General features: G+C 37.7%; 2 protein-coding genes across 3 annotated transcripts in view; both read right to left on the reverse strand.

Annotated features, from left to right (window-relative positions):
- The window catches only part of LOC105678704 (uncharacterized), a 281,517-nt gene that overhangs the window by 163,882 nt on the left and 104,553 nt on the right, over positions 1-13,082 (reverse strand). The window lies entirely within an intron of this gene.
- LOC136997966 (uncharacterized) overlaps positions 9,855-13,082 on the reverse strand; it is a 43,615-nt gene continuing 40,387 nt past the window's right edge. The window contains exons 2-3 of the mRNA XM_067349559.1: positions 10,689-10,923; positions 9,855-10,281 (exon numbers count right to left, since the gene is read on the reverse strand). Of these exons, the coding sequence (XP_067205660.1) occupies positions 9,855-10,281; positions 10,689-10,921 (660 nt within the window). The 5' untranslated portion in view covers positions 10,922-10,923. The remainder of the gene's footprint in view (positions 10,282-10,688; positions 10,924-13,082) is intronic.

Raw genomic sequence — 13,082 nt, forward strand, 5'->3', positions numbered from 1 at the left:
GTAGCGCGTATCAAGCTTGTCTGCAGGGAGTGCAAGTTTAAATAGAATAATCGCGAGATTTTCGGTCTACCACAGGCATAACTGTATTAAAGAGCTTGATTCGCAAAATCATTACTTCAACACGTAAATTGCTTAATTGTTCGAACGGACCGAAGAGAGTAACGTTTGCGGAGACTGTGAGGGAACGGTAGGAGGGAAACGGAGCGCGGGCAAGACGAGACGAAACAGAGGAGCTGAAAGGGCAACCCCAGACGATTCTGGAGCGGCAGAAATTCTCAGCGAAAAGTTTTTACTATCGCTCCTCGATTAAAATTACACGGAAGCCTTTTTCACGACTCGGTTGTAACGGATGTTTGCAGATCTTCGCTGACTGATGCATCGCAAGAAACGAAGTACCATCTTGAATCAAGACTAGAAAGGAAAAGCACTTCCTTTTAAGTCGAGAAATCGCAGTTGCTCAGAAAAAGAACGTGGGACAAGGAATTACTATTACATATCAAGATTTTCCTCTGTGTATGTGTGTGTGTGTGTGTGTGTGTGTGTGTGTGTGTGTGTGTGTGTGTGTGTGTGAGAGAGAGAGAGAGAGAAAGAAAACTTCAATGCCATTTCTACTCAAATATTAAGCTGAAAATGAATGCGATTGACGTCATAATAATATTCTCGACAAATCGACGAACGAGCGAAATCAACGACAGCTCAACATGAGCGAAAGATTTTATTATTAAAATTTTTGAAATGTAAAAAATATATATTAAAGAATAAATCGTTGAAAAATTGTACATATTGCGCTGCGTAAAAGAGGAAGAGTGCAAAATTTATCACACACTAAAAAATATCCGTGCCATAACTAATAAAGATCTAAATCATGCGCTGTCGCAAGCAGGTGAGAAAACTCGCGGTTATCCTCAGCGCGAGAAATTCGCGAGAGAAATTTGTCAAACCTTTTCGTGGACAAAAAAAAAAAGATTTGAAGAAACCGGGGCGGATTATTCGGCGGATGGATCGTTGCCGCGGGGTCAGGGAAAGAGTGAAATGGAGCGCCAGTGAAAGCGCCGAAGAATCATCGCTTTATGCCACGCCGCAGAATAAATAAAACTTCTTTTACCGTCAAAGTTCGATCGTAAAGAGGAAGTTACGATACCGCGTTTCGCCATCGCAAAGTGACTTTTCCTAAAATATGTTTTCGATACCGAAATGCCGGTGATTCGCGTTTTACGTCGCGCACCAATTGCGTCTGAACGAAGTTCGATTAACCTATCAATTCGTACACGCGCAACACAAATATTCGCAAAGTAATATTGCGAGTCGCGAGTAAATACAAAATATATTTTTCAACAAAAACAGAGTATATAATGATAAATAAAACAGGGTGTAATAATAAATAAAAACGTGCCATGCGAACTTTTTGTACGCACACTGGCGCGGACAAATTTAATTGACGTAATTCTGTTGCTAAAAATAGAACGCAAACGCCGGGAGAGATGTAAGTCATAATTTAAATTCCGGTTGTAAAAGATATATCGCCAATAACTCTGAAATCAGTTTCGACGGCTATATATAAGTGGAGATTGCGATTGAATGGTTTTATGAGTATTCTATTATAATCGGAGCATATCAACCCAGAAAAGCTCGATCGTAGAACGGTTATTTCTGAACAAATCAAAGTACATAAATTAAATAAGCGCGCCCACTGTATAATCTGATCTCTCGTATTTTTCTCTAATGTTTATTACTACAAGAGATTAAAAGAAATGACATTTACTTGCATCACGCGATAACAGCTGCAATAGCTGTACATTAACATATTAAATATGTTGAATATGTGTAGATAAAAATCATGATGCTTGATAAAAATTAATACAACAGACAGAAATGAATTCTTAACAAACAACACGAGTACTTCTTTTGAGAGTAGATAGCGCAACTCGTTCCGAAATAGACATAACGCTATAGCTTAGGGATACGTTCAAACTGCGCATGCTATATTCATAACTATGCCGGCGAGCAAAGGGGAACAAATAACTCGCTTTGGAGCCCGCACGCCCATCTTGTACAATAAGGACGGCAATTATGCCTGATTTTTGAAAAGAATTGCTGTGCGCGCTGACTTGGCCCGTGTACATGCAAACCAATTATGACGACTTGCACACGACATTAACCATTCGCTTTTGCGTTTTAACGCGATAATTGCGCCGCAAATGATCGTTTCTCATTTCCCCGCAGTGCAGCATTCGCTTCGGAAAAACAAACACGGCGTTCGCCGCCGACAACACTCCGCTATTCTCGCGACATTATGGTCTATAATGGCCGCATGGCACAAATCTGCGACTGACTTGTTGACTGACGCGAGTAGCATTGGTTAATTAGGATTTAATGTCACGAGCTATAGCGTGGAAGAGTTCGCTAATGACAATATCCGTAGTTAATGAAAAGAATCGAATAAAAATAGTCGACTAAAGCCGAGAACCAGTTTTCCTACTTTTCGCTATAAGCGAAGTACGTTTTCAATGCAAGATCAAAATTAAGTAGTTACATTCAGCGGTGGTACGCATTGTAAAAATGCGAATCAAAGAAATGGCATTGTGTCCTTGTTGAAAAATTCAACGAAGAAAGAAGCAAAAAGAGAGAAAGTTGAACTTTCTATGAAAACGTGATCTGCGTCTACATTTACATGTGCTCGCATTTGCATCTGTACCTTCCATTCTACGCCTGCATATATTGTAGACCAGTCATTATCGGGACGCTTTGCGCGTTTGTCCGTGTGTACACCTGCGGCGGCGAGCACGCGATAATAATCGTATCTTGCGTGTACGTCTAGTAATGCTTCGGTCTGTAATTACATCTGGCAAACGATCGATTCCTATAACGTATCCCATAATATCGCATCATTATGTCATTATGGTAACAACCAAGACGCAATATAATCAATGGCGTTTCCATTCTAAACGTTACACGTCAGCGTATAACGACCTAAGGACCTGCGACGAAAACTAATTTCCATAATTTGACTAATCAGAACTACACAATATTTATGTCGGTGTTAATTTTACACACTCATTTTGACAAATGTAAAATTTATTTTATCGTCTTACTTTTCAAATACTAAAAATATTTTAAAAATTTTAATCACAAAATTATAATAATAAATTAAAAATATATATTTGGCATGAAATCAAATGAATATATTTTTTTGGCGAAAATGTTTCAAGATAATATTTTTAATTTTAAGATAGTTTCAATAAAACATGTCTCGAAAGTTCTTAATATTTGCTTGAGAGATAGTTTTCATTACTGATACCACAAACAACCTGCGTGGAATTTCGTCTGTGATGTGTCAAACAGGACAATTGTGAATACCGCAGGTACGAACTGAGCTAATATCCTGGCGTCCATATTACGAGGTAAGTTAAGCTCGTCGTCTGCCTTCACGTGGACTGCCTCGTATGAAACAATCGGCTCGCATCTTAATTACGTAGCCATAATTTAGCAGTCGGTGCGTCCTAGAACGACGGGCATTCGACCCACGTGAAATGTATGCGGGTCTGCGGATTATAGTTCGTCCTGCGAGCGGCGATTACGCCAAACAATGCCGGCGATATCGAGTAGCATGACAACTACCGTTCGCGCTGTTCTCGCTTCTCTAATATAAGCGGAAACGCGAAACTACGCTTTGCCTTCAAACGCGGAAATAACCTCGAGTTAACGTGCCTCGTTCACGAACATCGTTCACGGTGGATCGTTTATTTTCGATTATGCAATAACGTCTTGTAACGATACCGTGCCTTATCTGTGCATACAGTACAATGCTTAAAATTCTCGAATTACGTAAATAAATCTATTCGTCATCGTGCAATCGGGGAAAAAAAATATTTCTTTTCAAAAGCAGCACTTTTGCTCTTTTAAAAATAAGTTGATTACTCAGGACTTACTCTGCTCCAAGAAGATTAGCATTTTTTCACTAGAATTATCACAATTTCTTTCTTGCAGCAACGTTAAATGGTTTGAAGAGATAAATGCATATCAACCTTTCTGGTTTTTCTGGCGGTATGTACTACATTATGTATTCCTAATGAAGAAAAGAACTTCACTCATTTACAAGAAAATATCTTTCATGAGCGAAAATTTATATTCTATAACGAATATCTAGGTTTTCTCGTACAAAAATTTATTATTAATTTTGAAATTATGCGAAATCAAGGGAAAAATTAAATATCATAATGTAAACTAGCTATCAACATGTTAAACAATCTATAATTTGCGATGAAAATCTATTTACAATCTCATGTACTATATAATACAAAACATTATATATAAATTATTCAAGTATTTTCTGTATCAAGCACATAAAATTATAAATAAATTTTTATTTCAAATTTTAACGCGAATTATTTGAACTTAAAGTGTTTCATTAAAAAACATTTTATATTAAACACTGCAAATCAACGAGGAGAAATTATTAAACAAGACTCACCCACAATGCATAGCCGACCAAACATGTTAGAAATGCTATCATAATTCCGTACATCGTAGGTAAAGTATCTTGGATGCATTGTCCTTCCATATTGATTTTCTCAACACAAAAGTCCTCAACACAAAGAACAGCAAAATACGTTCTGTTAATTTCGATCAATCGATCGTTCTAGTTCCGAATATTTCCTTCGTCGAGAAGGAGTATTCGCTCTGAGTAAATAAAAACCCGAGTGCCCGTTGTTCGGCAAGGATATATCGATAAATCTGGCCCAGTGCAGCTATTTGCTGGAAAAGCGTTCGACGAGGAAACACGAGTAGGGTTGCAAGCAGAAGGGAGGGAGAACGGAAGAAAAGCGGAGAAGACGACGGAGAGGAAGAAACAAGACGGCTCTCGTCGAGTTTTCGAGGGGAAGATTTATGGTGGTTGCCTATCGAATGCAATTCCTAACGCGGGATACACTCCACCATTTACGAGATCGTGAAACGAGCGTTTTTTTTTTTTTCGAATTACACAACACTTCTCGCTAAATTTATATCTTTTCAAAAGGGGAAAATAACTCTCTTTATATAATCTTATTTCAGTTATGAAATTGAAGAACTTGCACTGATCAAAAGTTGAGATGTCGACGAAGAAAAATGATGGCCAGAAACTATCAGTTCAGACGTATCGTTATAAATATGTTTGCTCTAGTTTCGATCAAGAAATCACCGTTTTGCAGTTTATGAGATTCCGTAATGATCACATAAACGTGTTGCGATTTTATAGTCTTCGGTGCACATAATTTTAACTAATATTTGACTTTCGCAAATTGAAATTATTATTAAATTATTATATAAGCACGAAGTACATAAATCTCCCTTTGCATAAATGAAGTAAAAAGCGATATAATACAACGTAATGTAATAATCGTGACGTAATATTAAGAAAGTAATTTTTGATTACGTTTCTGGTAAACAAAGAAACTAATGTTTCAAAACTTTTCGTGCTTGTCATTTGTATCTAGCATAAAATCGATAAAAAATTCAGGATTCGTGTTTAGTAATGCGCTTGTTAACTGAGCGGACAAAAGGTTGACGCGTCGGGGATAAACGAGGGCCAGACCGTGCCAGTTAAGGATTAAGACCGATTAAATCGCAACGACCCGTCTGCGTCGTTTCGTACCAACGACGCCGCGACCCGTTTTCAACGATGAAGTCGTCCCCAGGTATCCATCTCGAGGAATCGTCGGCGACATCGAAGAGAAAAGCTCTCTCACTCGACATCTGAAGGTTCACTTGGCAGTGAGACGGATGGGAGGGTACCGTATCTCGTTCGATCGCCGGTCGATCAGCGTCACACGGGGTTCGCGAAGAAAGCGCGAGGTTGGAGAGCCGAGGTGGAAATTCCACCTTGAACGAGACATGGACGGCCACTGGTTTCTAGTTTTGGCTAGCGTTCCTGGCTGCTCCCAGACGCGCTGGACGCGGAAACGCGTATTAATAGTTCCGAGAGAAACGGAATCTGGGTGGTCAAGAACGTGTGGAGAGAAGCGGCGAGCAGACAGACAGCGATGGTGATTGTAGACGGACGTGCAAGATGTTCGTGAAGATGGATTCCACGCCGATTCGTTTGGTTTAGCAAATATACGAACGGTATCGATCAATGCCAGAAGGACTCCAAAAGTATCGATCACGAAACTTATGCGCGGTTTAAGTGAAATGTATGCTGTTGATTTAATCCGACGTAGTCAATTTACACCCTCATGCAAATATTAAAGCCACTTCGTGTACAATTATAGAATATTGTGCAAATATGTAAATTTACGATAGAATAGGTCGCAATTGTGTGTCGCTATTATCAAATTATTTTATTGAATTGCCCATACACTCTGATGGTTCGAGTGCAATCCTAGTGCTAGCGAGATAATCGCAGTGAATATTGATGGGCGCAGATGCGAAAAAATAAATGACATCGGCGACAATTTCAAATTCAATTACAATGGACAATCTGCATGACCATTTACCGTTGTGTTTATTTTTGACAATTCAATGAATGTATTGTAATGTCATGCAGATGTTGAAAAAAACAATTTATTCAAAGTGCATCGTCTTGTGTGCATATATTTTCTCGTCAATTTTATGGTTCAGACGTTAAAATTTCGTTTCGCAAAATTGCCTTCTCAATTTGTAAATTGGTTGCAAGTTCTTCACATAAAATTATGTAAACGTGACGGATTCATCGACATAATGTAAGAGTTTCTTTCAGCTGCAACTGTATGGGCGAAAGACGATATTGCCAACTCGAGATCGACGTTCGCGCATAAAATGCAATTTGGCGGATGTCAGGCCATCGTGGCCATCGCCGCCGTATCGTTACTGTTGCTGCTACGGCGGCGGCGTAACAAAATTTAATTGGATTTATCGATCGGTTTTCTCATTCCCATTTCCCGTATATCCTGGCTACCGGGAGCCAGCGTCCTGTTGCCGGTGAGCCGTCGACGCCATCGTATCGGTACCGAGCCGTGCGAAAATCCACCGACAAGCCCGCAATCGGTAATCGACATCGTAAAACTGACGACCGACAATTTTCCATTCGCTTGACCACGAACAACGAGCGTGTGCGCTTATAAAGACCGTGTAAACTTCGACAGCTAGACATGCCAATAGCTAGCTCATTGCGTAACAAGCGATATCCGTTTGCCGATTTACCTGTCCGAAATCTGATTCCGTTTATCTGACGGCTGAAAGGATCTGACATTTACATTTTATCTCTAGCACATAAACATGACTTTTCGAAAATTATTAGCAATATTCCCCCTATATAACGTATTGTTTATACAACTACACAATTCTCCTATTATAATTAGCACTTTGATTAGGTATACAGCTATGGTATTTCGAGCTAATTCATAATGCAAAAGTGCACACAGAGATAAAATACAACGGATTGCATTTATAAACTGTCGCGTGTGCACTGAAGCAGATTCGAAAAGAAATAATGTATATCAGACACGTTATATTATGCGCAGCATATTTAGGAAAAGATCAATAAGCGTTATAAGAAGAATATCAGTACATATTTGTTCGCACAGCAGTATCATGACTCAGATACGTATTTCAAGAGGAAAATGGATGTCAAGAATGTCAAGTTATTGGAATGGGTGTATCACACAATCCAAAAGAGTAGACAAAAATCCTATATAAGGTCACCGAGTAGGCTGATCACGTTTCAGTCACTGCCACGTGTCTGACAGTTTGAAATTTGAGAACTGTCATGTATAGTTTTGCGATGCGTTTGCTTAATGTAGACGACATGCCACATTGATAAAAAAATCAATAATATAATGTTGAACAAAATAAATATTCCACAAATAAAAAAATTAATTATATGAAAATATACTTGTAAAAATATAATGATGAATTAAACGTGAAATAAATTTTCGATTTTTTGTAAAAGTTTCGAATCTTGTAATTATAAAAAAGCGATAAATTTTTATATAAAAGGGTACTTAAACTTTAAGATATAATTTTATTTTAATATAAAATAACTCAGTTTTCTAGCTTTTTATTTAAATATACTTTTAAAAAATGTGTAAAGTATATTTCTATAAGTACTTCAAGTATTATAACTGAATTTCTAGATGTAGGTAATGGCAACTTCGCGCATATTATCGTCAAAGATAAAAGGTGTTTCATCTATCGAAGATAAAGAAGAACTAACGGCTTATCAGCATCAGTCGGTATTATACCATTTACAGTTAGCCTGTTATCAAATCTGTAGAAGGTAAAGCAGATCCCTATATACTAGCGAGAACTTCACAGCACGAGAATAATCTTGAAGATTACTGACTGAGTGAAAAGGGAAATATATGATAATACAACAAGATACTACGACAAATAATGCAAACTAATATTATAGCTAATGTTGTTATACTTCAATGTCTTTGCACTTAGTTTTGTAGTATTTTACACTTTGACAAGACAAATTTACTTGAATAAAAAAATAAATATTAAGAAATTTGATAAGTTTCAAAAAAAAAAAATAGAATAAAAAAAGACAATAGAAAAGAAATTACACAAATTTCAAAAACATAGTAAAATTCCTAGATATATCACTGTAACAATGTATTATCATCTACGTGCATCTATTAAATTACATGTACATGCTTGAATTTTTAATGGGAGTTTGCAAACATTTAAAAGATTAATTATTTCAAAATAAAATAATTAGAATGCAACACTGTACAAAGAGTGATGTAAATATATACATTTAATTATCCTCGATAAATCTATGGTAATCTATCTCAAAAGAAAATTACTTTATAATTACGCTTTATAAGCTTTAATGTGTTTTAACTTTATAAATAACTCTTAATATAAGAAAGCTATTAAAAAAAATTACAAAAAAAATTCAAAAAAATAACAATACAAGAGAATTGCAAAATTATGAATTCTTTACGAAGTATCTGACATGAGCGGTAGCGTGAGATTATCGTTTCTTGCCTGATGATTGCTAAAATGTTACTATCGGAGTTTTTTACGTATGTAAACAATGCGATATATTCGATCTACGAGACATGAACGGCCATAATGATCATGGTAGTTTCTTGTTGAAAATAATGTTGAAACGCGAACTACCTCGGCTTTTTATTAGCCATCTACTTCTTACCGCATCATCAAGACACCTCTGCACTTTGACGGGAAAAAACTCAAGTCGTTAAGGTTCCGCCATGCGCGTATCTCAAATGACAAGCTAGTGCATTGACTTTTTTATAACATCGACGTTATTACTCCAAAATAGCATTTTGTCACGTGCGCTCAGACGATCATAAAATTATATACACTTTAAGAAAGATATTAAATGCATATATCATTCACGAAGCAATAAACGTTAAAAATTATTAGGCATGCAAGAGAGGAATACGAATCAATTTTCAACACAAAATGCATTAATCCTCGCCGTTAACGTTTCACGAACAAAATAATAAAATAGAAAAAGCAATGACAAAGACATAGAGAGCCATTTGAACGAGTAAAACTGCTTATATGGCGACTTTAACTGGTTACTCGGTTCGAGAAAATAGTTTTCTTTCTACTCGTTCCCGGAGAAGCAGGAGGAGCTTAGTGAAGAATATATCGCCCATATCGGTGTGCTCGCTAGGAACCACCAAAATAGAAAAAGAATAAAAATGAGAGAATGTAGAGAAGCATTTCTCTAGCGCAAAAGCGTCTGACAAATTAAAAAAATGCGCAATTTAACCTAATCTCACCTAACATATCTACTAATTATCTCGTAAACCGTTCGAATATTAACCTCCACAAAATGTTTTGAAATAAACAAATGTACACAACGACACAAATCTTTTTTCGTGCCTGTCGAAACATGTTTCCAAAATTTGATGGATTTAGCTTACCACCGACGTAGTTGTTCGAACACCAGGAATCACTTTCTCCCTTCCGAGGCCAGTAAGTCCTCCGAGACATCTTCTGGCGCATTCAGGATCGTTGTCCTCGCAAATGGGACATCCCGCGGTGGATGCGCCGCCTCGTTCTCTCAGGACGTGATTGCTGCTGGTCGTGTAACCTTGATCGGAACTGGCGTTCGAATTTGGCCTAGAATCGTCCGAGCTGTCAAACGGTTTGAGATTCCTCGGCCGATGGATAATTCCCACTGGCTCCCATATCTCACTAGTCGACGACGCATAATAATTGTTCTCCTTGGTCTCGCGACTTCTCTCGTCGACGACCTTACCGCCGCGCGCGACTGTGACTTCTTCCTTCGTCACGATGGACGATTTCACGCTCAAGGACGTCTCAAGTCGTACCGGAGCCCTTTTAAAACCATGCCAATTTACAAGATAGCAGTGTGGATCTTATACAATGCGCGTACTTCGAATAGAATAGAATATAATTTCATGAATAATAAACTACAATTGAAAACCGTGCTGACACGAACGGCAGTGTTGCGAACATGATAATTATTCACGTCAGAATTAACATACATATTACTAACACGGTAAGACAGTGCCGCATTAACGTCGGGAAGTACATTATCATTCCGAAGTAAAATAGCTATCACAATAAACGCGATAGATAAAGAATTCAATGTACGCAACAAACAACGGAACTGCTGCGCAATACGCAAACTTGTACAGAAACCGACGTACCGGAAAAGAGTAGAAAAATACGATATAACGAGTAAATTCGTATGCTAGATAGGAAAAGATCCACAATGCTACCTTAGAATCCCAGCCTTCACAAGAATCTGGTTGAGAAGATCGCACGGTGGGACCTGGCCGGTTATCATAGCTTCTCGTATAGCGACTCCGTCCGGCCCCTCGAGGGGGATCGGTACACCGTTTATCAGCAGGACTTCCTCTTCTCTCACGCAGGATTTTTTCTCGCAGTCTACAACCTTGACACCAGGTCCGAGTATAGACTCCACCGTGGATTGGATCTCGTGGTCGTCCATCCCTAAGAACGTAGCCTTCCTCGTACTTGCCTTTTTTTTTTGTTATTATTGACACCTCGTGCGAATTTCATGATAACATTTGAACTTTGTTCAAAATAATTTTTAGTTTGATACATGACTTGTATGATACATATAAGTCGGTTTTAAAAATTTGTTTGCAAAAATGTATAGTAAGTGATTTTCAAAAAGTTATTCGCAAATATGCGATAATCGTCGTCACTATCAGCAATTTCTAAAGCCACAGATATGCGTGAGCACCTGCGTGCTGCCATTTGCACCTGAACTAATCCAATTCAGCGAAACCTGTCGGAACCTGCGACGCTCCGCAGCTGCGTCGACTGTGATTACGAGACAAAGTGTTCTAAAGTGCTGCAGAAATGTTCCAAGTATTTTGCTGAAAGTTCCAAGTTAAAACGACTGTTGTACAGCCCTTGCTTTTATAGCTAGAATGACTTTGCAATCGGCTTATGCATTCTGTATTATGAAATGCGCTATAAAGCACATTTGTCGTAACTTCAATATTTGTCTAATTATTTATAAGTATAAGTCAATGTAAGAGTCCTTTCGCTGATTGTGTTCAGTACTTCCTCCCTCTTATTATATGCCACAGATACGCAAGCAAACGTTCGCTGCGCGCACAATATTTTCTTGCGCGGTCGATAATCACCTAACGAGCGTGCTACGACATAAATCAGGAACTTTGCCGGCAACGTGGGTCATGAACGAAGCGAAGAACGCCGGTGGTCGATGATGCGAGAAATGCATTATTCCAATATACACGGTACGGCGCCGCTCCGCGTGCATAGATAAATGCACCGCCGCGTGATTTACATCTTCTAGGCGAACGATGTCGGGACGGAAGACGAGCTTGAGCGAGTGAGTAGAGCTATAAATGCGTTTCTGTTTTGATTCTTAAGTACATTCTTTAAACGTGCGGGCCGGCTAGAAACACGAAGATGAAGGGGGGTCTCTGCGCCAAGATGTACGAGCGCGTACGAGGCAATGTAAACTGTGACGATAGTTTCGCGATAGACGAGCAAATGTTTGCGATGCAGCGCCAAACGAGCGTCCAGCAACGAGAAATTCTTCACGCTAAAGCGACGACATGTAGAAAGCAAAATATTCAGCGCGGACAACTCATGTGCGACAGTTGATGATATAAACGTGAATATCGATAACGTGTATCGAAAGCTCGTTGTAATTGTTGTATTTTTATTCTATGCCAAACTAAGCCATTCGAAACAAGATTAAAAAGAAACAAAATGACATTTAAGAACGCTAATAACAGATTAATTAAAAATCGATGTATATCTACAGATATTAATATATAAACAAAGTTATTAAAAGAGCTGTAAAAAGTTTTGAGAATATTTATTTTGTTTTGTCAAGGTCAAGAACAAGGTACCATCAGAAAGATTCAAAAGAGTAATAATAGCTATTCGCGGAACGCGTCTCTGTTTTTACGCTTGAACACTCCCACGCGCGAATGCACCAGATCTCGTTATTCTTATATTCTCATGTGAAGCACTTAAAAGATAACATTTAACATTAGCAATCTATATATATATATATACAATCATATACACGACTCAAATTTATCAATTATTTATAAGCCGAAAGTAGGTGAATGGTTATTGCTGGAAACGATCTATCTCGACTCCGATTTATTTTCTAAACACATAAACATTCATACGTTATCTGGATCGATAAAGCTATCCTGTTCTTTGAATCAGGTTTCAAGTTTATTAACAGATAGCGGTGGAAGAACGAAATGCGTGTGTCAAAAATAAAATTATAAACATAAAAATATATATTTAAAAATATGAATAAAATTAATTTTAAATTTTATTACAGAAAATTTTGAATAATTCTGTATAATTTATGTATAATATAATATAGTATAATATATAATTTATATATAAAATGTCATATTTAACAACAATCAAGATAATATCAACTATGAAAAGCGTTAGATCGTTCCCGAACCATTAAATTATGCCCATTAAATAATAATATCATGCAGCGTTACACATACATTATTAACGTGACTTTAATGGCAATCTTCGTGTTTATCGACATCGACGATAAAATCAGGAAGTAATATGGCAAATATGATCAAAGATTGCAATGCACTTGCGTCACTCAAGGAAACCTGAAGAGC

Source organism: Linepithema humile, chromosome 2, assembly GCF_040581485.1.
Source record: "Linepithema humile isolate Giens D197 chromosome 2, Lhum_UNIL_v1.0, whole genome shotgun sequence".
In the NCBI taxonomy this organism is placed as follows: domain Eukaryota; kingdom Metazoa; phylum Arthropoda; class Insecta; order Hymenoptera; family Formicidae; genus Linepithema; species Linepithema humile.